Consider the following 27,818-nt stretch of genomic DNA (forward strand, 5'->3'; position numbering starts at 1 on the left):
TTCTACCCCCCTCCCAGCCCTGACGGGGGTCGGCATGGAAAATGAAGGAGTCCTTTAACGCTGTGCCAGCCGGACCCCCTTCCACGTTCTCCGGGTCCCGCCTTACTAAGCCTCCTGAAACCAAGTTTTCTTTAGCCAGTCTCCTACCCTTGGAAAGCAAACATCAAGACATCTCGACAAGGACCACGTCGTTTATTTACAAAGGCCAGTGTGGACGCTGGGGAGGTGGGGGAAAGCCACACAGACATCCTCTCTGGATCGCAGAGGCCGTGTTCCCACTCGGAGAAAAGGCGGCCCCTTGCACCTCCACATTCTCAGCCACGTCCTCCGAGCAGCTGCGCGAAGCCGTGGGGAGAAGGGGCGCTGGGGTCCCCCCCCCCCCCCCCCATGTGCTGGCAGAGTGAGCAGCGTCCAATTCCGCACCCACGGCGGCCCCGCACCCTCTCCCTCCCTTCCTCAAACAGAACCTTTCGGCCTGGAAGGAAAACAGTGAAGGACCCAAAGGCCGGGGGTTGCCGAGGGAAGAGACCCCTCCTCTGCCCTCCGACAGCTTCAAGAGGCCCAAGGCCCTGGCTCCCCGGACCGTGTGCGCTCCTGCCCTGGGCCAGCCCCCCTGCCTCCCGCTCTGGGGGGAGGCAGCGCGCGACCAGAAACCAACGAGGGATCCACCGTCCTGTGCCACTCACGTGTGTGCGTGTGCGCGTGCACCCACCTACTGCACACACGCCCGCTGCTGAGCAGACCCCTATCCCTTCACGTCTCGTGATGGCGACTGGAACCTCGATATCTGGGGACGCAGGCGAGTCCTGGGCCCGGGGGCAGCAGGACCCCCGAGAACCGTATCGCTTGGCTTCACCGAGCCCCTCCTGCGGCAACAGGTCCTAGCATCTCTAGGCCCCTCTGCCAGGCCTGAGCCTGGACCCCTGCCTAAGGGAGCTCAGTGGGGCTTCCACCCCCAAAGTGTCCGTTCCAGCTTCTGAGCCTCGGACTCAGGTCGTTTTCCCTTCCCTCCTCCAGAAAATCTCATCCCTCTTCTGCACCCATCTCCAGGGCTCAGGTCCTTGTACAGACGGCCGTGTCTCGTGGCCCCTTCGGACAGGGAAGACAGGCACCCTCCTCTCCCGGGTCATCCCAACAAAGCCTGGATGAAAGGACCAGAATGGGGGGGAGGGATGGAGAGAAGAGCCTGTCCCCGCCCCCCCCCCCCCCCCCCGCCCCTGCTTCACAGGGTGTGGTCCCAGCAGGGGTCAGGCTGCAGGTGGAGGAGCAGGAGAGAGAGATAAGACAAGCGGAGCCCTAGCCGCACACACGGAAGACCCGGCCCCAGTCCCTCCCGCTTGCCCGGCACCGCCACCGGGAAGTCTGCAGGCTGTGCCAGGCGGCGGCGGGGCCGGGGGCTGGGGCCGACCAGCGACACTGTGAAAACCGCGCGACCAGCCCTGCTGGGGCAGGACCCAGGGCGACGACTCCGTAAGATGCACAAGTAAACCCAAAATTCGCAGGGCACCGGGGCGAGGCCCGGGCCCCTCAGCCACCCTGCTGTCTGGAGAGGACGGGGGAGAAGGCGGGGTGGCAGGCAGAGGGCAAGGGCTGACGGAGGAGCCAGGCGCTGGCACCCGGCCAAGGGAGTGGCCCGAGGTGCAAACGGGGGGTTAGGAGAGTTGTGAGCCCAGGAGTCTCTCGATGGCCGCGTTGACGTCCCCTCCCGTGGCGATCAGGGCCTGCAGGTTGGCCTCGCGGTTGATGAAGCCCATGGAGTTGAGCTGCTCCAGCTGCTGCTGGAACCTCACTTCCGGCGTCTGCACCTGCAGAGGACGGGCCTCGTGAGGGGGCGCAGGGCCACCCCCGGGGCCTGTACGAGCCTGAGGTCTATGGCGCACAGCAGGAGACCGGCAGGTCCTTCCCCAACATCCTCAGGCTCAGCCAGCGGGCAGGGAAGGGTGAGCCACAGACAGGGCCACGGAGCCTGCACCCCACGTCAGTGAACGACCGTGTAACTGAAGGTGGGGGGGTGTCTTTCTGAACATTTCAGAGTAACAGACGGGCCTAGAGCAGCCTATATTCCTCCCATCCAAGTACCAACCAGGCCTGACCCTGCTTAGCTTCCAAGATCAGGCGAGATCGGGCGCGTTCAGGGTGGTATGGCCGAAGACGAGCAGCCTATATTCCCAATCACTTTCCATCGCTCCCTGAGAGGTTAAGGGCACTCCAGAAGTGAAACGGTCTGGGCTCAGGGCGTGGCAGGGTCTACACAGTGTCCTCCCCTGGTCCTGCCCCCCCGTCTTCAGGCAGGGAGCCAGACTGAAGGTCAGGGAAGGGCCTCAGGAAACAAGGAACCTGTTTAATCACGTTTAGCCAATCAACAAACACCGTTGTTTACAGAAGAGAAGGCTTTTTGTTTCTGACATTCTTATAAACATCTCCTGGAAATGCTTTCCCAAACGGCGTTGGGCAAACACCAGCCTTGGTCATGAAGGAGCTCCGCAGTCACAGGCCACCCAGCCTCTGACAGGACGAATGCACAGTCCTCAGAAGAAAAGGATGTGCCAAGGGTCACAGAGGCCCCTTAACGTGCGGCACAAGAGCCTTCTCCAGTGTCGGGTGCTGCTTCTCATCACGGTCTACAGGCTCTAGGCCAGACTGGACCTTGGTCCAACCCTTCTACAGGGTTCTGAAGAACAGAGCTGGGTAGGGGCGCCTGGGTGGCTCAGTCGGCTAAGCCTCCGACTTCAGCTCAGGTCATGATCTCACGGTTTGTGGGTTTGAGCCCCGCGTCGGGCTCTGTGCTGACAGCTAGTTCAGAGCCTGGAGCTGCTTCAGATTCTATGTCTCCCTCACTCTCTGACCCTCCCCTGCTCATGCTGTCTCTCTCTCTCTCAAAAAACAAAACAAAACAAAACAGAGCTGGGCACACTTACATTTCTGTTAAAAGAGTTCTCCCAGATGAGTTACAGAGGCCAGAGAAAGGTTAAGGGCCTCACCTGAGGTCAACCCTACTCCTCCTCGAATCCACTGGCCTTGACTTTGCGCCCCAGGGCTCTAGTTACCTCGGCCCCGAGAACCCTCTTCTCCAGTCTCAGAGCTGGAGGCTGCGTTAATCACCAAAGGACCCTGTGACAGCAGCGGTGGCTGCACAGTGTGGGGGTTAAGGTGCACATTCAGAGCTCGCATGCCTTGGCTCCGTTACTTACTGTCTGTGTGACTCTGAGCAAGCCACTTACTCTCTCTGGCCTTCCGTTTCCCCCTTTTATAACACAGAGAAAGCGGCTTCTTTCCAGGGCTGTTGTGAGGAATTGAGCAAATGTGCTCTTGCGCACAAGGCATTAGAAGGGCCCCTAGCGTCCGGTAAGTTCTATCATTACTCTCATCTCCATTTCACAGCGCAGCCAGCCAACGTAGGGAAGGTGGCAACCTGCCCTGCGGGAGGGGTGGGGGGTCATGCTGGCTCCAAACCTGCCTGGCTGTTTCCAGGGTGCCCCCCACTCCCTCCCGCGGCCCCGCTTACCTGGGAGTTCCCACCCCCGGCCAGCAGCTGGACCATCTGCTGCATGAGGTGCTGCTGGGCACTGGGAGCCCCCGCGGGAGAAGGCGCGGCGGGGGGCGCTGGTGAGGAGGTGGGGGCCTCGGGGGCAGGCCCGGTGTCGCCGCCCGCTGGGGTCGCCGGGGTCCGGGACATCCCGAAGGAGCCAAGGCTGCAGGCAGGAGAGACCAAGGGGCGGGAGGCGGCCTCTGAGAAACAGACGGGAACGCGAGGCCCAGAATGCCCCGCGCGGGAAGCACAGCGCAGACCCCAGGGCGGCGGGGGCGGGGCTCGGCGGGAGGCGGGGCCAGCGCCCGCGGCCCCGCCCCAGGCCCCGCCCCCGCGCTCACCTGGGAACCAGCCCGGGGGCCTCGGTCTGCAGCGTGTGCAGGCCCTGCTGGATCTGCAGCAGCGCCTGCATGGCGCGCGGGTTGGTGAGCACGGACAGGGACTCCGGGTTCTGCATCTGCCGGGAACAGGCGAAGGAAGGCAGGGGTGGCGGGACCAGGAGGCCACCTGGACGGGGTCCGGGGCTCTGCCCTGCCCTTCCTTCCCCCAGCCCCCCCACGCGACCCCCTCCCCGGCCTCCCGGTACCTGGCCCACCTGCTGCAGGAAGACGGGGAGCTGGAGGCGGAGCTGCTCCTGCAGCTGGGGGTTCCCCGCAAAGAGCGGCACGTTCACCATCATCTGGGGGGTGAAGGCAGGAGGGAGGCCCGGGCCTCAGGAGCCCCGGGCCTGCTTCCCTCGGCACCCCCACCGCAGTCGGAAATCTGGGTCTCTGTGCAGACCGAAGGCCTCCGAGGGGCAGTGAGAGGAAACGGCTTCAAGCCAGGGCTCACGGCCCCGCGTCTGGCGTTGACGGCAGGCGGTGTCCCCAAGTACAGCGCTCACTGGGCACCACCCCACGTTCTGGGCGCTATACTCGTATTAGCTCACTGAGCCTCCATGACGCCGTGAGGGCGGGGCCGCGGCCACGGCCACGTACAGGTGAGCCAACTGGGAGGCTCGGGACTGGCTGCGCTCACGCAGCGAGGGAGGGCGGGGCGGAGACACTGGCCCAGGGGCCCACGCTGTCCGGCTCCGGGTGGCTCCGACCTGAACGGGCCCCCCCACCACACGCCGTACCTGAGCAGCGAAGTCGGGGTTCTGGGCGAGCGTCTGCATCATGCTGCGCATGTAGGGCGCGGAGATGACGTTCTGCATCAGCTGGGGGTTTTCTGAGATTTGCTGGAGCAGGGCCTGCATCTCGGGGCTGTTGAACACTCCTAGCACAGGGGGAAGACAAGAGACAGGGGGTCCAGATGGAAACCAGATGCCCCTCTTCCACTCCCTTACTTCCGATGTTGAGCATTTACTGAGCGCAGACGGGCGGCGAAAAACGGCCCCCAGTTCAGGGGCATGGGCCCCAGCTCCCGCCTGGCTTCAGCCCGGCCCCTCTCCCCACTGCTCTACTACGGACAAGCAGGTTGGAAACTGGGTCTCATTTGCAACCCCCACCCCCGCCCCCCCTTCCCCGTTACTGGAAAGGGTCTGACGGAAGTCACATAGACTCGTGGTTGGCAGTCTTTCTTAGTGGCAGAGGCCCTTTCCTCAAACCAGATGCCACTCTGATACCAACTGTGACAACGGTCTGGCTGGAGCCCCTCCCACTGGGTCCTTCCTCCTTCGGGGGAAAGTCCGGACCTCAGCACAATTTGAAAGCCATGGATCACTAAGGGGACTGGAGCGCACAGAGGCGCCCCCCACCCCCAGGATATCTACCGGAGATGTCCCCGGGGTCACATGTACAGTCACAGGCCAGATAAGGGGGCATCCCCAAGTTGTAAACACACCCCCCCCCGTCTGTCCGTGGCAGCTCTGCACATCCTTCTCCCCCAGCCTCACACCTGCCTGTCCCTGGGAGTGCCGATTCCTCCCACACCCTCCTCCCCAGGCTGACCCACTTCCCCTGGATGGTATCAGCAGTGCTGAGAGCTTAGGAGTGGGGCCTGCTTTCCTCTGTGCCGTCCCTTGGGCTGCTCCGGGGACGGCAGGCCACAGCCCAAGCCACCCCTCATCCCAAGGGGGTGGAGCTTCTGTCCCGGGCTGCAGACCCCTGCTCTGCGGCTTCAGCACAGGCTCACCTGTCTTCGGGATGCTGCAGCAGTGTGAGCCCCATTCAGTCCTGGGGCAGAGGGACTACCCTGGTGACCCCACTAAACTCCTTCCAGCCCAGGACATACCTGACCCCAGGCTAGCCGCATTGATCCCAAAGGGGTTGGAGACTGTCGGGTGCACCTGGCTGGTCCCCGATCCTCCGGTGCCCTCCCCCCCGGACCCGGGGGCCTGGGAGGTGGGGGGCGAGGGGCTCCAGGGGTTAGGGAGGGGCTCTCGGTTCTCAGTCCGCAGAGGCTGGGAGGACGAGCTGTCGGAGTTCCCGGCCAGGGAAGAGAAGGGGTTGTTGCCAAACTGGGAGGAGGGAAAGGTTCTGGGTTAAGGACGGAAACAAACCAGGGTGAGGGCTCGGCCCCCCCACGCCTCTCCCCTAACAGCCTCCCCTCCCCGGGAGAGGGAGGCAAGTGTGAGACCCCAGAGGCCCTCAGCTCCAGGTCTGGCCTCCAGGCAGGCAGCCACACCATCATCTTGCAGGGTGGCAGGTGGCCAGTGTGGGAGCCGCCAGGGGATGACGAAACCCCTCGGGTAGCTAGAAACTTCCCTCCTCCCCCCAGGGCTCCAAAGATTTGGTCTCTAGTCTCCCCTGGGCCTGTGGTACTTTACATACACCTTCTCATCGTGGAAGGACAGATCTGTCTTCCTCAGGCATTCAAGGGCACAGGCCAAGGTCACCTTGGCACACCACCCTTCCCCTGACACTAGTAGGTGCTCAATAAATAATCGTTGGCTTGCCGGGAGCTGGCTGGCTATTCAGCCCTTGTCTGCCTCTAGGGGGCGCCCTGTCCAGAGGCCTTGGCCCAACAGGACCCCCCCAGAGCCGAGGCACTCTGTCCCTCTGAGCACACGCAGGGGAGCCCCTCAGGCGCGCTCGTCTCAGGCTGGGCGTGCCCTCCTTCCACTGCCTCCCCGACGCGGTCTCCTCAGCCTCGTTCCTTCAGCTACACAGGCCCCTCGGCACCAAGCCGCCCACTTTCCCCCGGGATGGCCTCAGGGTCGGCACCGCATCACAGGCCGTGCCGCCCAAGGTGGCACCCGAACTTCCTCTGGATCCCGCAGCACCAGGAAAGAGCTCTGTCTGGGGCTGTGCTCGCCAAGGGGGTCCACGCCCCATTTTCCTGCTCTGGCCCATCCTGAGGTCCTGGGTGGTCCTCACGTCCGCAGCCTGGCCCCCTCCTCACTGCCAGGCTTCCTGTTCATCCAGAGCGGGTTGTGGGGACCAGAGTTAGCCAAGGCCCTCCTGCTCTGCCTTCCCCTGCCTTACCTGATGCCCGCTGGGATGACGGCCAGCAGGCCAGGGTCCATGCAGCCCAGCCTCAGGCTCTGTCCCTGTTTCACACTTCCCGTGCCCGTAACTCGCCTGGCACCCGCCCATCGCCACTGCCGGGTTCTGGGCCCCCGGGTTTTCCCTGTGCTCTCTATGGACTGAATCTCTTTCTGAGCCCCCACGGGCAATCACAGCTGCAATTTATTGAGCACCTACTATGCACCGGGCATGTTTCTTTAATGTTCACGGTAGCCCTCCAATGTATCAATTCTCAAAGTGTGGTCCTGGGACCCCTGCAAGGCTTAACACCAGTTTTATTCTGAGATGCCATCTGCCTTTTTTCACTCTTGTTTTCACAAGTGTTCAATGGCGTTTTCTGGAGGCTACGTGACATGTAATGCTGCACCTGACCGAGCGCAGAAGCAGAGCTGGGCCCGCGGCAAGCCAGATGGCGAGGGGGTCTGCAAAAGTTAGAACAGGGCCACTCTCCTCTAAAGTTTTGTTTTGGAAAATTAAGTTATTTTTTAAGCGAATGTGCTTTTTATGTTAATGTGTAGTGGGTTTACTGTTGTTTTAAAACGAATTAATCAACATTCTGTAAGTTTCTCAGTCTCAATTTCAAATACAGTGGGCATCGATAGACCCAACCCACAAAAACAAAACTTGTTGGGGTCCTCAGTAATTCTTAGGCGTAAATAAAGGGGTCCCGAGGCCAAGAGGGTGGAGAACCGCCACTTTATGATGTCGCCTCTGTTTTGAAAACGTGGATGTGGGGCCTGGGGGGCTCAGTCAGTTAAGCATCCAAGTTAGGCTCAGGTCATGATCTCACGGTTCATGGGTTCGAGCCCCGCGTTGGGCTCTGTAGTGACAGCTCAGAGCCTGGGGCCTGTCTTCGGATTCTGTGTCTCCCTCTCTCTCTGACCCTCCCTTGCTCATGCTGGCTGTCTCTCTCTCTCTCTTTCTCAGAATTAAATACATTAAAAAAATTTAAAAAGAAAAGAAAACGTGGATGCTAAGACTCAGAAAGGTTAAGCAACTAACTTAAAATTGCGCCGCTAACAATGGTGGGGCAGGGATTTGAACCTAGGTTTGTTGATCCCAAACATCTGTTCCTTTAGTTATTCCAGTGATTCTTACAGGTTAATGTGCATCAGAATTAGCCGGAGGGCTTGTTGTAAGCCTTTCTGGGCTGCTTGGGTTATTATTATTTTTTTAAAGATGCATGCATTACCTTGCTATCCATTTTTAATTAAATACTTAAATAAAACTTAAAGTAAATAAGTTTTTTTTAAAAACTCAGAGTTGATCCCGACAAGCACTTTCTAAGAGTTGAAAAGAGCAATGCCAATAACCAAGAAGCAGGGCGCCTGGGGGCTCAGTCGGCTAAGCGTCCGACTTTGGCTCAGGTCACGATCTCCTATGATCATGTGGGTTCAAGCCCCGCATCGGGCTCTGTGCCGACGGCTCAGAGCCTGGAGCTGCTTCAGATTCTGTGCCTCCTTGTCTCTCTGTTCCTCCCCTGCTCATGCTCTGTCTCTCAAAAATAAATTTAAAAAGTTAAGGGGCGCCTGGGTGGCTTAGTCGGTTAAGCGTCCGACTTTCGCTTAGGTCATGATCTCGCGGTTCGTGGGTTCGAGCCCCGCGTCGGGCTCTGTGCTGACTGCCAGCTCAGAGCCTGGAGCCTGTTTCAGTCTGTGACTCCCTCTCTCTCTGACCCTCCCCTGCTCCGCTGTCTCTCTCTCTCTCTCTCCTATAAATAAATAAAANGTCTGTGACTCCCTCTCTCTCTGACCCTCCCCTGCTCACGCTGTCTCTCTCTCTCCTAGAAATAAATAAAAAAAATAAAATAAAATAAAAAAGTTAAAAAGTTAAAAAAAAAAAAAAAGAAAAACGAGGAAGACATAGGAGAATGGGGCAGGGGGTTGCTCTACCAGGTGCCCAGACTTAATTAAGACAATGTGGTATCACTGTCAGGACAGACAGACCAGCAGGACCGCGTACAGTCAGGAAGACACACTTATTTGTGGAGACTTGGGGTAGGACAGAGGCGGCATGAAGACAGGGACCTGCTGGGACAGCACCGGCCACGCAGGACGTGGCACCTCGTGCGTAGGGAAAGAGTAACTTGAGGTCCCACCCTCCCCCCGGGCCCCTGGTTTGGGGGGAGGGGGTGTTCAGTTTGTGAAAATGCATCAAGCTGTACGCTTATGTGCACCTTTCTGAAGCTGTATTATTCTCCAATAACACATTTTTTTTTTTTAAATATTTTATTTATTTCTAGGAGAGAGAGAGAGACAGCATGAGCAGGGGAGGGCCAGAGAGAGAGGGAGTCACAGATTGAAACAGGCTCCGGGCTCTGAGCTGGCAGTCAGCACAGAGCCCGACGCGGGGCTCGAACCCACAAACCGCGAGATCATGACCTAAGCGAAAGTCGGACGCTTAACCGACTAAGCCACCCAGGCGCCCCTCCAATAACACATTTGTAAAAAATGTTTTTAAGAAGCAGGTTAAAATTATCTGAACAGCAGGATGCCATTTCTATGAGGCTTAAAAATATGCATAACAATACTATATGTTATTTATGGATACAAACGTAGGCCATAAAAGGATCAAGGCGGTAAACACCGGCTTCTTGGTGGCAGTTAGCGCCAGCGAGAGAAAGAGCCATAAACTGGGGCAGGGCTACATGAAGCTGCAATTCTTTCTGTGAAGGCTTATTTGCAGATATAAAAGATGCCCAGGAAAATATAAAAAACACTAACAACAGTCACGTCTGGGGTAGAAAAGAGGTGGCTGGGAGACGGACTAGGTCGGGTCCCTTTTGTTTACTTTGTGTCACTTCAGAACTCTGAAGCGTGTGAATGTTTGCATCATGTATTTAGTGTAAATTAAAAAAAAAAAGAACCCAAAATGCACGGAAACTATACATGGCAACACGTCAGGGCAACAGGGACATGAAAGAATGCGGATTTTCGTCTGCACTTATTATATATTTGGAAGAATCCATAGGCAGTTTTGAAAGTGCATATTCCCAGGGCCTGATTCCAGAGACTGAGTCAGTAAGAGGCTCGAAGGTGGGGACCAGGGGTCTGACGGTCAAGGAGCGCCCCGGGTGGTTCTGATGCAGGTGATCCGTGGGCCACACTTGAGACTGCCCGCCCCACGGCCTCTGAGCCCCCCACCCCTGCAAGAAGCTGTCAGATGATTTGCACTCCACACCCCACCCGCTTCCCGGGGCGGGGAGCGGGGGATCCTGCTACCTTCCGCCCCGTCCCCATGCCAGGCCGGACCGCCCCTGCCGGCGCTCTGAGAAGTCAAGGCCCACTGTCGGAGGGCCGCGTGGGGAAGAGGCTGGCTTGGGTCCGGGGACAGGGACTCCTGAGCCCCAACGGCCCTCCCGCAGCCCGGCCCCTGGTCCCACCTGTTCCCGGGCAGCGCTGAACATCGGCTCTTGGATGTCCGTGTACATGCGCCGGAGGGCGTTATAGCCCCCGGGGATGCTCTCCAGGTTGCTCAGGGCCCGGTCCTGGTTCCGCATCATTTCTTGCATCATGGCTGGATTTCGAGCAAGCTCCATCGTCTGGTGGAGAGGGAGGGAGAGAGGCAGGAAGAACCCAGAGCCAGGGGGGCACCAGGCTTGGACAGGGGTCGGCCTCGGCACTAGGGTCCAGGGCCCAGGAGCTGCCCCACAGCGGCAGGGGGGCAGAGAAATTCCTTCTTCTACTGTCATCTTGGCTCTGCCCCTGCCTCAGGGGTATTCTGCCAGGCTTTCTGTGCTGTGGTACAATGATCCGGAGGGGGTGAGGACAGCTTCCCTTCCTCAGGTCCAGGAGGCCCTCAGAAGGGCCAGGGAGCAAAAGGAAGTTGAGTAGGAAAGGACATGAGGAGGCGGAGGAGCCGCAGAGGAGAGTAACGTCGAGCACCTGCGGCACACGGTCCCCGGGCTAAGTAATTCACACAACGGAAGTCACGTGCTCCCCATGACAATCGTCCCAAGGAGATACCTCTGTCCCTATTCTGCAGACGGGGAAACAGGCTGAGACTCACCGGGGGCGCACAGGCAGTTAGTGGTGGGGCCAGGTTTTGAGGCCAGATTGCTCTGTCTGCCCACGACCATACTGTGGTTCCCGGAAGGTGACCACACGTTGGGGAGGGAAAGGATTCACGCTGGGGCCACACGACCAGCACCCTCTATCCCCACCCCCAGGGCTCTGGCCTGGCCAAACCTTGAGAAACCTGCAGACGGGATGGGGGCGTTCTCTCTGGAGCCAAGGGCTCCCTCTCAATAGGGGCTGGCCTGGGCCAACTCCCGGGGCAGCAGTGCCTGGTGGGGACAAAGGGCGCCCTGCCCGGGATGCCTGCCCCGTCCCTACTCCCAGACCCCCGCACGGGCTCTCTAAAACACCCTTCCGCCTAAGCCCGGGCCCTGACTCCTTACCCCGTAATCCATTCATTCATCAAGTGTTTCTGGACTGACTCAAACACCAGGAGCCGTTCTAGACAGTGAAGAAAACACTCGCCAATCCTTGCTCTGAAGGCACTTATCTCCTGGGGAGCCCAGTACTGGTGCCCACAGCTCCACTGATGTCACCTATGCTCGTCCCCTGAGGGCCTGGGCCATGAAACAGAGCTGCCAAAGACCGACACAAAACCCTCGCTGCCAGGGTCCCGTGGCCCCCAGCTCTGCCCAGCCACGACACTCCCCGGATACCCTACTATCTTTTACATCCGGGCCTTTGCACTTGCTGTCCCTCAGGCCTGAACACTTTCATCTTTTTCTTCCTCTGGCTCACAGCTTGGGCGACGCTTCCTCCAGGGCCTTCTCTGGGCTCCGGGTGGGGTCAGGAGCCCTGCTCTGAGGGACTCCTGCGACTACAATAGCACCAACCACACTGCATTATAGTTGTGTGCTTTCTGGTCCCGTTTCCTTTTGAGACCAGAAGTTGCTGGAAAGCTAGGCCTGGGCCTTTTCGCCACTACGCCCCCACTGTTCAAAACACGGCTGTTGGATGAGCAGGTAGAGAAGCCAAGGCAGGACGAGGTGGGAAAAGTCCGGCGTGGCCGGTGTCCTGCCCGTCCGCGCCCCGGCCTTCCCTTGCGCTTACCTGCCTCATGAGCTCCGGGTTGTTGAGCATGTGGCTGATCTCAGGGTTCCGCTCCATCAGCTGCTGCATCTGGGGGTTGGCCATGATCATGTGACGCATCAGGTCGGGGTTGGACATCATGTCCTGGACCAGGGGGTTCTCCATGATCTGCGACAGCATCTCGGGGTTGGACATCAGTTGTCTCTGCATCTGCTGTTGCAGCTCCATAAAGTTGGCGGAGCCCAGGCCCAGGCTGCCCAGGCCCAGGAGGCCCCCGAAACCAGCTGCGGGGAGGGGGCAGGGTCACAGCCGGCCGCCAAACCCTGCCCCCCACCCGGCGTCAGCCACTGAATTCAGGTCTCCACGACGGGCCCTGTCTGCTTCTCGCATCTCCCCTTTAGAAGCATCTCCCCTTTGCAGCCCTTCCCCTGACCCAAGCCCTGGCGCACTGCCGGCAGAGCAGACCGCGACCTCTCCGGAAGCAGCGTCGGCCCGGCACCGAGCAAAGAGGGTGGCCAGCGATGGGCTGCTGAATGAGCATAAACATTCCCCAGCTGGCTGCTGCTGGACCCAGCTTATTCCCAGACTCCCCTATCCTCACCCCGCATTCCCCACATCCTCAACCTCAGTTCTTCTGTCCCTCTTAACATTCACCCATGCGCCCCTCCTCTGGGAGGCCCTCATGGACTGATTTCCTCCCCTTCTCCACTCAAGCACCATGTCTGGAACCCTATGTCCAGGGGTCCCCAGTCCCCATCAGACCAGGAGCAGGGCCCGGGCTTCTGCCTCCCCTTGGCTCTCCCCCGCTCCCGAGCCCAAAGCAGGGCTGTGGCCTCTCCCTAAGGCTTACAGAGTATGGACGCAGTAGCACTGGGGGGCCCCTCCCCAGCCCCCGGGGAGGGCCCCCCCCCACTGCTCCTCCGGCTCCCGCTGCCAGCATCCGAAGGGGCGCTGCCAGAGGTGGAGGGCTGGGCAGGGGCTGTGGGCGAGGCGGGCGTGGTGGAGGGTGCGGAGGCAGGGTCTGGAGTGGAGGGGGAGGAAGCTGTGGTGGCGGCGGGATCTTGAGCCCTGAGGACAGAGAAATGAAGTGCCAGCAAAGTGAACTCCAAAGGGATCTCGGAGCCTCTACTGCCTCTACTACCCCATCGCAAGCCACCTCCCCAGCAACCCTCAGGCGGGGGTGGGGTAATGCCGGGGGCAGTTAGTAACTGGGCGGAGGGAGAAGCTAGTAAGGCTGCCTCCAGGGCATCCTGGGACGGGAGTCCTGTCCCCTCAAGGGAGACCCTGGGGCTTGGCAGGGCCCTCCATGTTCAGCTGCGTGCCGGGTGAGACAGGTGGGGACAGGAGGCCCAGTCAGAAGTCGGAGGTGCCTCTCTCCCACTTACTTCTGAGGGGTCTTGATGACCAGGTGGACAGTGAGCCCATCCTTGATCCCGTGCTGGTGCAAGGTGTCCCCGTCCTTGAGAATCTTGCCTGCGAAGATCAGGACCAGCTGATCCTGCTGAGCCTTAAACCTCCTGGAGATCTCCTCTTTGAACTGTGGTCAAGAGGCAGAGGTCACTGCAGACCCTCCCTGGGCTCCACCCACCAGGGACCCTGCCTCTAGCCCGGGAAGTCCCTTCTGTGGTCTCAACTCCAGCCGTCCTGAGACAATAAACAGCCCCGGTGTTAACCAATGAGAAGGCCCGGGTGACGGTCCCCTCTCAGCCCAACCCCAGGGTCTCCCATCCCAGGAGGCCCCTGCTGCTCCCTACCACCCCCTCCTCATTCCCTCCACCCAGCTCCCTGTGAGGGCCCTGCCCTGCTGGCCCCTGCCCGCCCCCCGCCCCCCCGCAACAGCTTTCCACCCAGGCGCTGTCTCCCTGGCCTTCCGTTCTGACCCCCCATCTCCTCTCCGCACACCCAGCCTCTGGCAACAACTAGGACAAACACACATCCCTGTTATTTAAAACAGCACTGACTCCTCAGGAGTTTAAGAGTTTCAGCCCCACGAGATACGTATGAATCATTATCTCCATTTTAAAGATGAGAAAGCTGAGGCTCAGGGCAGTCATGTAACACGCACTGGAACTCGGGACTGACCCCAAAGCCCCAGCTCTTGACCAAACACTCGGTCTCTCAATTAAAGCTGACTTCAAATTCAGCTGGGCAGGGCAGAGAATGTAAGTTCTGGAATGTAGCCACTGTACAAGGGGAGAGGGGACGGTGATGGCACTGAAGACTGGCTTGGGGGAGACTGAGACTCCCCAAACCCATCAGCCCTCCCCTCCAAAACACACCCCAACAAACCAAAACAGACACTCAGTAAAAAGAGTGCACTTGCTCAGCAAAGGCGGCCTCCGGCTCGGCTCGCTTCCTTCCAACCAGATGGCCTGGGTTAAGCCCCGCCTGTGTGAAACCGTGCAGCGGCCACAGGAGGTGCGAACTCAGGCGAGGCTCCCCCATTCACTCATTTAACACACTTTTATTGAGCACCTACTGCACACCGTAAGCCCCAGAGGGGCCGAGGGCCGACTGTAACCACCTGATTTGGGAAGGTAGGAAGGATACGGGCCCCGGGGAAATGCTCCCCCGGCGCCCCGCGTCCCAGCACCCGGAGGCGCCCCCCGCCCGCTCCCCTGGCGCAGCGCGGTGCCCGGAGCCCGCCCGGCCTCGGCGCCCTGGCCCCCGGCCGTTCCCCGCGGCGCACGCCGCCCTCAAAGCCCGGGTCCTTCCCCTGCGCGGTGCCAGGTGCCCCCTCCCCACTCTCCGCCACGCCCCCAGCCCAGGCCACAAGGCGCGCCCCGGCCTCGCGTCCGCCGCACGCGCCGCGCTCGCCCGCTCCCCCGCGCCGGACGCCCCCAGCCCCGCTCCGCGCCTCCCGCCCCTCCGGGAGCCTGCGGGGCCGGGGCCCCCGCCCGCCGCCCCGCCGCCCCGGGGCCACCCCTCTCCTCGCCGACCCCTCCTCCGCGACCCTCGCCGCGCTTACTACCTCCTTGACGGAGGCTCGATCGCAGATCACGATTTCCTCCTTGTCCTTGGGGGTCTTGACGGTGACCCGAATGGGGGGCCTGGCCTCAGCCCCGCTCGGCTCCGCCATGCCGCCGCCGCCACCCGGCCGCCCGCCAGCCCGCCCCGGCTCCTCCTCCTCCTCCTCCTCCTCCTCCTCCCCGCCCGGCCGCCCGCCCGGCCGGCTCTGCTCCGGCCTCCGCCCCTCCGCCCCTCCGCCCCCCCTGCCCTGCCCTCCCCTCCCCGCGGCCGCGCCGCCCTCCGGACCGGCGGCGCCCACAGCGCCCCGGGCGGCCTGGGGGGGCACTGCAGCCGGGGCCGCGCCGCCGCGCCCGGCCCCTCGGGGCGGGGCGGGCTCCCCGCGACAGCCCGCAGCCAGCCCAGGCCGGCCGGCTCCGCGGGACCCCCGCTCCGGGACACCGCGCCGTCCCCGGCACCGCGCTGGCTCCGTTCCCGGGCCCTTCCCGCGTCGGAGGCTGGATTCGCCGACGTCCGGACGTCCAGCCACCTCACCTCTAGGACCGAGTGTGCCCCGAGGTCGTGGCCCGCACGACGCTACTCAGGACGGCTCGAGGCCTGGGTTCGGCCGCTGCGGCCTTTCCGAGCCTCGGTCTCAGGCCACAGGGTTGTGCGTAACGGAGGAAACTGCTTTCAAAAGTAACAAACGTGTGCCTGACACATTCGGGGACTGCTGTTTTCAGTTACTGGTCGGGGACTGTCAAGCGGGCACGGTGACGCCTCTGCCCCCGGGGAGTGGTCACACGTCCTTCCAGCGCTGCCACTGTCCTTTTCGCTCCCGCTCTTTTCCCCCCTCAACCGCGTGGTCCCCCGGGAAAGGCGAACTACAGTTCCCAGGGTGCGCCGCGGGGCCGCACCGAACTACGACTCCCGGCGCCCCCCGCGGCGGGGCGGCGTTGCGTCGCCACCGCGGAGCGCGGCCGGGACCTCCGGGTCGCGCGGCGTTCCGGAGCGGCCGGGAGCGCGGGGAGGTGCCGGCGGAGGCTCGCGGGAGGTGGCTCGGGGGCTGGCGCGGAAGTCGGGGCGCGGGAGCCGCAGGCATGCTGCGTCCCAAGGCTTTGACCCAGGTGTTGAGCCAGGCCAACACAGGGGGCGTCCAGAGCACGCTGTGAGTGCAGTGCGGACGGGGCGGGCGAGCGGCGAGCCCGGGGCGCCCCGGGGGAGGGTCTCCGGCACGGGAGGAGGGCGGGGCGGCCGCGGCCGGAGGCGTGGGGGCGGGGGGAGGCCGGCGCGAGGCTCCCGGGCACGCTCTGGACGGGCTGTGCCCAGACGCCTGCTTTCTGCAAGCGCCCCGGCGGGAGGTGGGGCTTTTTTGTCGCCGCTGCCGGCACGTCCGACCCCTCGCCGCCGCTCGCCAGGCTGCTGAATAACGAGGGCTCTCTGCTGGCCTACACCGGCTACGGGGACACGGACGCGCGGGTCACCGCGGCCATCGCCAGCAACATCTGGGCCGCCTACGACCGGAACGGGAACCAAGCCTTTAATGAAGACAATCTCAAGTTCATCCTCATGGACTGCATGGTATGGAGAGCAGAGCCACTTCCTCTGTCCCCCAGGGGATCCCCGTGGGGCGACCTGGTCCCCATCCTGGAAGGTTGGAGTGGCAGGGACAGGGCCTCTGAGGGCTGGTAAGAGTTGGTCTGCGCAGCATTACGGTGGGGCAGGACCCTCTGCCTCAAGGGGTGGTGGGGAAGGAGCCAGGCACCTGGGCTCCTGGGCTCCTGGGCTCAGCCAGCCAGCTGACATTTGTGGAACCTCGGGTAAGTCACTCAACCTCTCTGAGCTTCTGTAGCGCATCTCTAAGGACACGGTAATACCCCGAACTCGCGTGCGTGCACACATGCACACAGGTTGTTGCGAAGAGCAAAAGAAAGGACATAACACCGTACAGTGCTGTCATCCAGATTCGAGGACTCACAGAAGCACAGCTGAGTCTCAGACTCGAGGCCTGTCCCTGCAATTTACAGAAAAGGGAGCTGCAGTCTAGAAAGGGGAAGTAGCCATTAGACTCTGAATTTCCAGGAAACAGAAGCTTTGTGTCTGTTGGGCCAACAAATATTCAGGTTCCCGCAGTGTTCTCCGGACTAGGAAAAAAGTAGCAAACAGGACAGACGAAAAACCGCAGCCCTAACTCCTCACAGAAGCTCACGGTTTTATGCATGCCGTAACATATGCCTAAGTTAAAATACTAGGATATTAGGTATTGAAAACGTGATGGGAAAGGAAGTGAGGTGGGGCGTATGGCAGGAACCATCTTACTGGAAAGGTGACATTTCATTATAAAGTTCTGAAGGAAGTTGGCAAGCCGTGTGGCTGTCTGGGGGAAGAACATTTCTGACCGAACAGCAAGTGTAAAGGCCCTGAGGCAGAGTAATATCTGGTCAAGGATCAACAAGGTTGATGTAGCTGTACAGCATGGGAATGGGGGAGGTGAGTAGAGGTGAGGCCAGAGAGGCAGGGAGTGCAGCACCTGGCTCCCAGCACACAGCAGATGCCCAGGGGAAGTTTGCCGAACCAAACCGAAAAGGCCCAAGAGTGAGCGCTCCCCTAAAGATTTCCACTGTAACCGGGCTGCCTACCTTACCCCCACCCCACGCCTAACCAAGGACGCCATTTCAGTTCAGCTGATGACTGCTCCTTGGTCCCTGACCTAGGATGGGTGCTGTAGAGCAATGACTTTCCAACATCTTGTCCACGCCTCAGCCCTTAGAAACGCCTGTTAGGTCAGAGCCCAGTACACCCGCCCCCCGCCCCAACACGCACACACTAAAACAAGTTTCACGAAACAGTACTTCTCTTACCACATGCGGTGCGCTCCGTTTCTCTTCTTTTTAGTGGTGATCCACCTCTTTACTGATCTAACCCTAGAGTCAGACCTGCGATTTGGAAAACATTACCATAGGAAGAGAGAACTCTACCTTGGGCTGTGGCTCCCAAGCTCCTTGCAGCGTCTGTGGTTGGGGTGAACCCTTAGTAAAAACATCACCTGCTTGGACAGCCCTTTGCGGTTTTAAATCCCCCTCCTGTGTACCCTTACTTGCTGGCATGATGTGGGGTCACAGAGAGAAACCAAGTTGCTGGGAGGTTGAGTTTCCCACAGTAAGTAAGTAGGGGGCCGTGCCGAAGCTGGAGTCAGAACCCAGGATCCCGTGTCCAGGGCTGTGGCCAGAGCCCCTGGTCTGCAGCTCCTGTCGTGCGCAGGGCAGGGAAGGAACAGTCTTTCTGAAGAGGAGCCCTTGGGAAAAGAATGGGCTGAAGGTGCCAAGCAGAGCGTCACATCCCACGATCTCACCCCCACCAGGAGGGCCGTGTAGCCATCACGCGGGTGGCCAACCTTCTGCTGTGTATGTACGCCAAGGAGACCGTGGGCTTCGGGATGCTCAAGGCCAAGGTGTGTACGTGCTCATCTCTACAGCCCTGAGCCCAGGCTTGTGCTCTTCAGTGTCCCCTCTGTCCCCACCGCCTTCCTGGAGCCTGTGTCTGGTGGAGGCGGGGCACCCAGCGGCAGGAGCACGCCTGCCCTGGGACCCCTGTAGCGGCAGAGCTCGTGTGGGCCTGACTTCTGTCCCCTCCTGCAGGCCCAGGCTCTGGTGCAGTACCTGGAGGAGCCCCTCACCCAAGTAGCCGCGTCCTAGTGAGCCGCCTCGGCTGCAGCTGCGGGTCAGGAAAGATCAGTGACCATTCGGAGGGCCGGGGCTCTCTGGGGAAACCTTTCCGGGCTGTGCGGGGAGGCTGAGACTTTTTTCCAAGAATAAACTTGAACTCCTGTCTTGTGTGATGGCTGCTTTCGTGAATGGGAGGAGTCCGAAGAGGTGGGAAGGAGCAAGGATTGCTCTGGAGACTCTGGCCGCTCCTCATCTGCCCTCCGGCAGCCAGGCGGCTCCGGCAGCGATGCCTTTGGCCTTTCCGGCAGCGGGACTTACCGGCCTTGCTGCAGGGAGCGGTTTACCCACCTGACTGGCACAGCTTGGGTGTGCTCTCGAAGGAGCAGGACGCTGGTGGGGATCGTGCTGGACAATGATATTTTGGGGCCCTGCAAGTCCAGTGTCTTCCGGTCCCAACTTGGGGGGGGTGGTTGGAATGCCTTTTCTGCTCTTGGAGTTGAAAGAGTGCTTGCTAGCCACCCACACGGGGCCACTGCGTTCACAGACCCTCCAGGTCTCGGAGCCCTTTGCAGCCGGCGTGGCTTCACTATGGGGCCCGACACCCCGGGGTGGGAGTAGGAGGAATCCAGAAGCTCTCAAAGCCCTTCACCTCAGCTCCTTTCCTGCGCGCAAACTCCTCAGCCCATCCATCTACTGCTCCTGGTCTCCCCTTACCCTGGGTCCCTAGAGCAGGTGTGGACAGGGAGCCGCCAGCCCCGAGCCCAGCGCCACAGGAAGGGACCCATCCCAGGGGAGAGGTAGGAGGTGAGTTTCAGCCCCACCCAGGGTGAGGAGCACTGCCCATCCCAGGCCCTGGGCCACTGGGAGGAGCTGCTGCCAGAACTCTGGGAGCGATGGGCACCATCAGCCCCAGCCCTTCACCCCAACAGCCCTTCCCCGGGGGGCCCCCAGTCACCCCTCACCAGAAATCCTGAAGGAAAAGCAGGAGGCCGAGTAGGTTTCCGCTTCCTGGGAGGTTATTTCTCACTCACTGCTGGCTGCCCAGCGGGGTCCCGGGTCCCAGGAGCCTAGCAGCGTGGCTGCAGGGGCCGTCCGGGTCCCAGCTTCCCCTCCCTAACTCCCTCTACCCCGCCCCCCGCTGGCCTGTCCTGCCGCCGGAGCCCAGGCTGGGAGAGCAGACACCCAACCTGCCTAACCTGTCTGACGTCATCATCTCTCCGCCCACCTGGGCCCCAGGTCCGCCGCCTGCTCTTCCTGTTCTGTTCGTCCCTTGGCTTCCTCGCAGCACCCGTCAGTGCTCAGCCCCCCTGCCTGCGGAATTTCCTGACCCCCAATGAGAGGAGGCGCGGACCCAGGTCTCCGGAGAGCCGAGGGCCAAGGGCACTGAGTCAGCGCGTCGCCCCGTCACCTCTGTCCCCGAAGACACCTGTACCCTCCATGCGGAGCCAAGATGGGGAACAGAAGCGAGGAAGATTATAACTTTGTCTTCAAGGGTGAGTCGGGGTCTATAAAGAAAGAGACCAGCAGAGCCAGAAACGCCCGCTGGTCCTGTTTCTTTTTTTATCTCTCACCTGGACCCCCGAGGGCTCCTCATTCGCTTTGGATTAGAAAGAAAGCTGCAGGGAGTGGGGGAGGGTCCGGTGCCTGGGGCAAAAGTCCTGGGGCTCCCGGGAGGCCCTGCTGCTGTCAATAAGGACGCTGAGCGAGCCTGAGTGGGGCCGAGTTGGGCCCCTCTGCGCGGAGCCGAGAGGAAGCCCCCATCCCGAAGAATTGTCAGCCGCTGCCGCACAGGGGATGGAGGTCAGACTTCAGAGAGGACTTCCCTCCTGAGAAGACAGGCAAGAACCTCTGTGGAAGAAAGTCCTGTTTGGGGGCCCATGTGCAGGAAAGGAAAGAAAGGACAGCTCTGGCCATTTTGGGGCAAAGACGGAAGATCTCATACCTTGAGAGCGGGGTCTAATAGAACCTGGAAGACGGAGGGCTGGGGCCTCGCCCGCTGCCCCTCGGCAGCCCCTTTGGGCACTTGGGTTCAACTTGGCTGACCGTGGAAGCATGGCCTTTCCTCTCCTTTACCTCAGCCCCGACATGGGACCCGCTATGTCCCCCAGCCCCCACGCACCCCCACCCACGCCTCCTCCAGGGCCGGGCGGACCGGCAGAGCCATGATTCCCGGCCAGCCACCCCACCCCTCTGCCTCTCCCAGCCTTAGCCGCGCCCTCACTCAAGCTGGGACTCAGGCCGCCGGGGCCATGGGTGGGGGGTGGGGGGTCTGTGCTGTGCTGGCCTGTCTCCCAGGAAGGGGAGGCTGGGGCCGTGCTGCTACTAGAAACTGCTCTTTCCTGAGCTCTCAGCGTGTGCCCGTCCCCGGTTCCTTAGTCACTCTAACGACCCCAAAATGTATCTCTCATTTTGAAAGTAGGAGGCGCCAGGCGGACCGCGAGAGGTCAGCTGTGTCGGTTACCGGTTAGTGCAGGTTGGGGTCTCGGAAGCTGACGCTAAGACGTCTGGGGTATAAGATGTCTATTCTGGATCAACACCGGTACGAGGAAGGGAGCGGAAGCAAGACCGAGCAGGGGGAGAAGCATTGTGCAGCTCAGGGTCACAAAGCCTCAGCCAAGGGTGGGGAGCGTTGCCCTGGCCTTGCCTGGACGCCGGATGCGGGCGGCCCAGGACAGCCAGGGCCCCGGGCGAGGCCTCGCCCCCCCCAGCAGGCCGCCCACCGCAGTCTCTGCCCCTGGGCCGAGGCCCCTCCTGGAAGGCACCCCTGGGCTGCCCACCTCTGCGTTTGCCACACCGGCGGTGGCATCTGGTGCAGGGCACTTAACCCCAAGTGCCTCCGTTTCCTCGTCAGTGACAATGTGACAGTGTGACAACGCCAGCGCCCACCTCTGGCACCGCTGCAAGAATTACACGTGTTAATGCGTGTGAGGCCCTGGGGGCGGCGCCCGGCCAGGTCAGGCGCGCTATCAGTGCGAACCACGGCTGTCCCCGTTCCGCAGATGAGGACGCAACAAGTGGCCACAAAGCCCGTACTCAAAGCCAAGTCTGTCGGACCCCAAGGCCCTTGCCCTGAGCACCTTTTGGGCCCGAGGGGAGGGATAGGAGCTCACCCACCGGCAGGGGTGAGATGAGAATGAGGTTCCCAGTCGCGGGGAGGCAGGGACACACACCCACCCTGCTCCCAGCTCCTGCCTGCCCTACACAAGTTTGGGGGGACGTCACACAGTTTACAAACAAGGACACTGAAATCCAGAAAAGCTGAGCCCGCCAGTGAGAGACTGAGCGGGGTGGCAGTGCCCGGAGTGTGTGGCTCCCAAGCTTTTCCGGAAACTGGTGGGGAGGGGCCTCCTGTCACCCTGGACGCTCGCTCTGTGTTGCACAATTTGTGGGTCACACTTGCATCAGGCCCCCTTGCCCTCCTCTGGACCCCAGCTCCCTCATGGTGGGCACACCTGGGCCCCAGGCGCTGCCCACCTGCCCAGCGGCTCTTTGTGGCCCCACTGGCGGGTCCTGGGCCCCGGAAACCCGACTGTGATGGCGCTGGCCTGCGCACAGCCACCATGATGGTAACGGTTTTGCACGCTCACTGCAGCTTGGGCAATATCTCCCTTATTTCTTGCAAAAACTGGTCAAATAGTATCGTTATTCCCATTTTTCATACGATAAAGGTCAGGGTAGGTAGGCCGGCCCAACACCAGCCCCACGTTCTGACCCATGTCCCTCCGTGAGGACCGCCTACACCCCTGCGCCCCTCTCTCCCACGGCTGTGTCACTGCCACGCGCTCTGCTCCCCACATTTCCGTTCACACGGCGGCTCCCCACACCCGTGCATGCACGCACACGGCACACCTCCTCCTCGTTCTCACAGCTCACACACAGCCACGGGCACAGCGCTGTCCGTCCCGGACCGCCTACCCCTCCATCCGGATGCGCACGCCCGCCCCGAACCCCGACACCCACAGACGGCGCCGCGTCGCAGGAACGCAGGCTGACGGTGCAGCCACATCTCCACGGACCGGGCCAAGAACCCTTACAGGCCCACAGCCCGTTTCAGGCTCTGGGCCCTTCTCCCGGGAAGGATGCATCCTGCAGGGGGGGCAGACCCCGTGTCTGCCGGGAGGCCTGGGTCCCCCTCGGTGTCCTGAGCTCAGCTCCCTTTCCGGGTGGACGGACCCCTGAGCTCAGCCCGTGTCTCTCCACCCCTTCAGTGGTGCTGATCGGGGAGTCAGGAGTGGGGAAGACCAACCTGCTGTCCCGATTCACACGCAACGAGTTCAGCCACGACAGCCGAACCACCATCGGGGTGGAGTTCTCCACGCGCACGGTCATGCTGGGCACCGCTGCCGTCAAGGCTCAGATCTGGGACACGGCCGGCCTGGAGCGCTACCGAGCCATCACCTCCGCGTGAGCCTGGGGGCTGGTGGGGGGGCTGCTGGGGAAGTCAGGGCGCGGCCCTGGAGCAGAGGCCACAGGCCCCCGGCGGGACACGGGTGGGTGCTGTGAGCCACGCAGCCTGCGGCGGGACGCTGTGGCCCCTAGGCACTCCTGAGCCCTTGCTGCATGTCCAGGGAGGTACAAGGCGCTTTCCCTGGGCATTTGGTGTAAATCGCCAAGACATGCTGTAGTCGATCCCTGCTATAATGCATGAAGCCCGAAGCCCGAAGCCCCAGCAGGTTCAGAGAGGGTGCACCCGGGAGGGGGGGGCTCTGGGACCCTCACGCCTGCTTCGCACGCAGCCACAGCCACCATCTCACCACACACCCGAAGGGCAGGACCCTTCAGCTGCATTTTACAAAGAGTCAGGCTACGGAGGGCCACCCGCCTCTGGGCGCCACGTGGAACATTTGCCAGTGTCAGGCCGGACGTGGGGAAGGTGGTTGTGCGTGTGACGGAGGACAGCACCGGCCGCGGGGCAGGAAGCAGGAGTCCAGGGCCTCGGTCCACACTCACCACTCCTGGACTGGTCCCCTGGGCTCTTATGAGCTTCAGCTGTTGCATCAGTAAGATGGAAAATCAGAGATCACAGCCTGAAGGAGCCCCATCCCACGCCACGGGGGAGGCTGAGGGTTTGCAGGGACGCCTCAGATGGTCAGCTCAGGCACTGCAGCAAGGGAGAGGCTTGTAGCTGCTCCTTGAAAGGTGGCCTGGGGGGGGGGGGCGCTGTGGGCACAGGAGCCATGTGGGGACCGTGCCCACTGAAAGCGGGCGTCCAGGAGGCCGAGTTGATCAGGGTGCACATGCTTTTCGGTGGACCTGCAGGGCTAACATCAGAACAAAGGGTCCCAAGGGCGCCTGGGAGGCTCAGGTCATCTTGGGGGGTGCCTGGGAGGCTCAGTTTGTTGTATCTGACTTCGACTCAGGTCATGATCTCACAGTCTGTGAGTTTGAGCCCCGAGTCGGGCTCCACCCTGATCGTTCAGTCTGCTTGGGATTCTCCGTCTCCCTCTCTCTCTACCCCTCCCCCCCAAATAAATAAGTAAACTTAAAAAGAACAAAGGACCCCAGAAAGCAGTGGCTAGAAAGGCAGGAGGAAGGAAGGAAGGTAGCCCGGGAGGACTCTCAGCCTCAGACGCAGGAGCCTTGAGTTGCCGCGTCTAGATTTGGGTCCCTGGGCCCCAGCTTTCATATTGCTCCACGTCTGGTGCTCGTCCCTGACCTTGGCCTGAGGGCTGTGCACTGACCTTGCCTCTGCTGCCCCTGCTGCGCCCCATGCAGGTACTATCGGGGTGCGGTGGGGGCCCTACTAGTGTTTGACCTGACCAAGCACCAGACCTATGCTGTGGTGGAGCGCTGGCTGAAGGAGCTCTATGACCACGCCGAGGCCACCATCGTCGTCATGCTCGTGGGCAACAAGAGTGACCTCAGCCAGGCCCGGGAGGTGCCCACTGAAGAGGCCCGGATGTTTGCTGGTGAGAGCCCACTGCCATCCCGCCCCTGCCCCCGCCCTAGGGCCCCAGCCTGGACTTCCCCCATGGGGCCCCCCACCTCCATCGCCTCTTCCTCCCAGTGCCTCAGCCCTCCCCTTCTGTGGGCCGTATCCCTCCTTATGCTCCACCGCTTGACCCAGGGTTGTCTTTGTTTATTTTTGAGAGAGAGACACAGGCAGGACAAAAGTGGGGGAGGGTCAGAGGAAGAGGGAGACACAGAATCCGAAGCAGCTCCAGGTTCTGAGCTGTCAGCACAGAGCCCGACGCGGGGCTCGAACTCACAAACCGTGAGATCATGACCTGAGTCGAAGTCAGACACTTAACAAACTGAGCCCCCCGGGCGCCCCCCAGGATTCCTTTATGGGCAATAATTTTGTCCCTGGTGTTAAAGGCCAGGCCCCTCTGCAATGCTGAGGGGCCCCGAGTGGGGCAGGTGCGCTCCCCATGGCCATCTCCAGTCACGCTCTCCCAGGAGTCTGCTGGGCTCAGAGGCAGCAAGCTGCAGCAGGTACGGGTGCAGGGCGGGCTCCGGGGGCCCACGGCCCAGCCTCACTAGATGCGGGACAGCCAGCAAGTCCTTTGTTGATGCTCTTGGTGCTTCTGGTCCTCCTTCCGCTTCTGTAAAGAAGGGATAATATTCAAACCTACCTCACAGGTTTTTAGGCGTTAAATGAGCTCCGCATGCCAAGGGTTTAGCACATCACGAATGTACAGAGTAAACATCAAGTAAATATTATTGTGCTTCTCGGGGCGCCTGGGGGGCTCAGTCCATTGAGCATCCAGCTTCAGCTCAGCTCATGATCTCACAGATCGTGGGTTCGAGCCCCACATGGGCTCCATGCTGACAGCTCAGAGCCTGGAGCTGCTTCAGATTCCGTGTCTCCCTCTCTCTCTGACCCTCCCCTGCTCACGCTGTCTCTGTCTCTCAAAAATAGGTAAAACATTAAAAAAAATTTATTATTGTGCTTCTCTTCCTGCCAGAAAACAATGGATTGCTGTTTCTGGAGACGTCAGCCCTGGATTCCACCAATGTCGAGCTGGCCTTTGAGACCGTCCTCAAAGGTTAGAGCCCCTGCCTGCATTTGGCACCCCCCACCCCATCCCATGCCCGAGGCTCCTGTGGGCAGTGGTGGGACTGCGGGCGCCCAGCCCTTGCCTACCCCAGATGGTTCCTCAGCCCCTCTGTGGGCCCCCAGACTCCCCAGAGCCTCCCTAGCCTGAGGCTTGGGGAAGGAACCAGAAGGCTACACTCCCCAGGGAGCCAGGCATTAGCCCTTCACCCAAGTAAGTAGCAGGGACCCAGGTGCCCAAACTCCACTTCCTTCCAGCGAAACCTCCTGGCCTGGCCACACCTGGCGCTCAGCAAGGCCAGTGCGTGTGTGTATGGGGGGGGCTCTCAGTCTTCTGACCCGATCCCTGCCCTCCACCCCCTCAGAGATCTTCGCAAAAGTCTCCAAGCAGAGGCAGAACAGCACCCGGTCCAGCGCCATCACCCTGGGCAGCACCCAGGCTGGGCAGGAGCCGGGCCCGGGTGAGAAGAGGGCCTGCTGCCTCAGCCTCTGACCTTGGCTCACACCAACCCTGACCCCATGGCCTTCTGGCACCCCCTCCCACCCAGCTCGGGGACCCGTCCCTGCCCTGTGGCTTCAGATGTCAGGGCGGCTTCCCTGTTCCCAGCCCCACAGACCACAGGGCTTTGAGATCATCACGGTCCCCCCAACTCCCCGGGGTCTCTATTACCTGTTCCCTCCCCCCGCCACACACTTGGTCTTCCAATAAAACTGTGTTTTGTACCAATGTCTGGCCATCTTGCTGCTCCCATCCCTGGCTCTCCTTCACCTCTGGACCCTCTGGGCTTCTCTCCCCCTCCCCCCTCCCCCCCACACCCACCATCCCCCGGGCCAGCTGCCTCTAGAGTCCTGCGGTCTGGGGACAGTGCCAAGGGGGGTGGGAGGTACCCAGCCTTCCCTCTGCCAACCCCCAGGGCGGGGGGGGGGGCAGCAGGGCCGAGATGGGGTATCTGGAAGGAGAGACAAAGGAAATCACCGGCAGGCACCATCTGGTGCCCAGGGCCCTGGTGCCAAGAACTGAGGTCACTCCAATGCCAGGGGTGAGGGGAGGAGGCAGGGGAGGTGGTGGAGGGAAGGGGCGTGTGCTGGGGAAGGGGATTTAAGCCTGGGAGGTGGGAGGTCCAAGTCTCTCACCCAGGTTGCTGCCTGACCCCCAGAGACGCCCCCCCAGGAAAGGGAGTGTGGTGTGGGGGGTGGGTTCAACCTGGCAGGATGGGAGGAGTGTCTCCGGCTGTCCGGGCAAGGTCTCGGCCACCCAGCCTCCCCCAGGACAGGCTGCACGCACCCCCACCCCCAGGAGGGCACTGGGCACCTGGGGACCCAAGCAGGGAGCTGTGGGCCACAGTGGGCGCCGTCCCTCCCCTGCCCCGCACAGGGGGCGGGGCACCCAGTCCCTCCAGAGAAAACGCCCTGACCCGGCCCACGGTGGGTCAGACCCTGATGCAGAGGAAGAGGCCAGAGCCTTAATTAATAATACTTTTAATAAAATTAAGTTCTTAATAGCACATTTAATACATTAACCCTCCCCCTCTTGGTTTCTCTGCATTCTGTGCAACATCACTTTGACTTGATTATTCATGGGTCCGTTTCATTTCCCGCCTTTACTTTGTTTTTGAAATATTTTTCCTTGGTGGGTTTGTACGTGTCTTCACTAGATGCCTCAAATTAAGTCTGACCACAATCCTACGCTACTTTCTACAGTGGAGAGACTGTCCCCCTGCCCCAGGGCCGTCTCCCCCCCACCCTTCCCCACCCGCACCCTCCAGTGGGAAGGGAAGCCCTCCCCACCCCACACTCTACCTTCCCAAACTAGCGGGGTTTCTAGGACAAAAAGAGCAGGGGGGGTCTCCCGAGGTGGGGTGAGAAGAGCAAATCGGGGAGAGGGAGATGTGACGGGGCCTAGGGCCAGGGAGGGGCCCGACGGAGTCACTGGCGTAAAGGCAGGCTCCTCTCGCCCAAAGGAGAGCCAGGGGCCTCGCGCCCGCCCGGACAGCAGGGCCGCCCCGAGCTAGGCTGCTAGAAGGCAAGGGCGAAGGAAGATTAGTGGATTTCTTACATGCAAAAGCCAAGCTCCCCAGGCTTCTGCGGGGAGGGTGCTGTGCCCCCAGGCCAGGGCGCGGCGGGTGGCCCCTACCTGAACACTCACAGCAGGAGGTGGGCTGAAACACAGGGGTGGGGGCAGGGGTC

The 27,818-nt window shown here is 61.3% G+C and overlaps 3 protein-coding genes across 3 annotated transcripts; 2 read left to right on the top strand and 1 right to left on the bottom strand.

The window, feature by feature from the left end:
- Positions 1 to 171: 171 nt before the first annotated feature.
- On the bottom strand, positions 172 to 15,122 carry UBQLN4 (ubiquilin 4). The gene is made up of 11 exons (XM_039251293.1): positions 14,995 to 15,122; positions 13,409 to 13,560; positions 12,874 to 13,091; positions 12,045 to 12,307; positions 10,361 to 10,519; positions 5,744 to 5,969; positions 4,647 to 4,786; positions 4,125 to 4,208; positions 3,871 to 3,986; positions 3,506 to 3,692; positions 172 to 1,805 (listed from the first exon to the last, which is right to left on the bottom strand). Exons 1-11 carry the CDS (start codon positions 15,100 to 15,102, stop codon positions 1,653 to 1,655), a joined length of 1,806 nt encoding a protein of 601 aa, XP_039107224.1. The 5' UTR covers positions 15,103 to 15,122; the 3' UTR covers positions 172 to 1,652.
- RAB25 (RAB25, member RAS oncogene family) lies at positions 2,297 to 26,358 on the top strand. Its single transcript, XM_039251294.1, has 7 exons — positions 2,297 to 2,307; positions 8,521 to 8,523; positions 19,930 to 20,127; positions 22,843 to 23,038; positions 24,350 to 24,543; positions 25,543 to 25,623; positions 25,997 to 26,358. Exons 3-7 carry the CDS (start codon positions 20,085 to 20,087, stop codon positions 26,122 to 26,124), a joined length of 642 nt encoding a protein of 213 aa, XP_039107225.1. The 5' UTR covers positions 2,297 to 2,307; positions 8,521 to 8,523; positions 19,930 to 20,084; the 3' UTR covers positions 26,125 to 26,358.
- On the top strand, positions 15,945 to 18,796 carry LAMTOR2 (late endosomal/lysosomal adaptor, MAPK and MTOR activator 2). The gene is made up of 4 exons (XM_039251295.1): positions 15,945 to 16,137; positions 16,388 to 16,550; positions 18,331 to 18,420; positions 18,608 to 18,796. Exons 1-4 carry the CDS (start codon positions 16,070 to 16,072, stop codon positions 18,662 to 18,664), a joined length of 378 nt encoding a protein of 125 aa, XP_039107226.1. The 5' UTR covers positions 15,945 to 16,069; the 3' UTR covers positions 18,665 to 18,796.
- Positions 26,359 to 27,818: the final 1,460 nt, after the last annotated feature.

The sequence above is a fragment of the Hyaena hyaena genome, unplaced genomic scaffold (genome assembly GCF_003009895.1).
Source record: "Hyaena hyaena isolate Hyena2069 unplaced genomic scaffold, ASM300989v1 scaffold_385, whole genome shotgun sequence".
Taxonomy (NCBI): domain Eukaryota; kingdom Metazoa; phylum Chordata; class Mammalia; order Carnivora; family Hyaenidae; genus Hyaena; species Hyaena hyaena.

Coding starts and splice junctions, on each gene's coding strand:
- UBQLN4 (XM_039251293.1), bottom strand. CDS start 15,102: ATGGCGGAGCCGAGCGGGGCTGAGGCCAGGCCCCCCATTCGGGTCACC. Junction 13,092..13,408: donor GTCATCAAGACCCCTCAGAA/GTAAGTGGGAGA, acceptor CTCTGTCCTCAG/GGCTCAAGATCCCGCCGCCA. Junction 5,970..10,360: donor TCAGCGCTGCCCGGGAACAG/GTGGGACCAGGG, acceptor CCCTCCTCCCAG/TTTGGCAACAACCCCTTCTC.
- LAMTOR2 (XM_039251295.1), top strand. CDS start 16,070: ATGCTGCGTCCCAAGGCTTTGACCCAGGTGTTGAGCCAGGCCAACACA. Junction 16,551..18,330: donor TCATCCTCATGGACTGCATG/GTATGGAGAGCA, acceptor CACCCCCACCAG/GAGGGCCGTGTAGCCATCAC. Junction 18,421..18,607: donor TCGGGATGCTCAAGGCCAAG/GTGTGTACGTGC, acceptor CCCCTCCTGCAG/GCCCAGGCTCTGGTGCAGTA.
- RAB25 (XM_039251294.1), top strand. CDS start 20,085: ATGGGGAACAGAAGCGAGGAAGATTATAACTTTGTCTTCAAGG. Junction 20,128..22,842: donor TTATAACTTTGTCTTCAAGG/GTGAGTCGGGGT, acceptor CCACCCCTTCAG/TGGTGCTGATCGGGGAGTCA. Junction 24,544..25,542: donor AGAGGCCCGGATGTTTGCTG/GTGAGAGCCCAC, acceptor TCTTCCTGCCAG/AAAACAATGGATTGCTGTTT.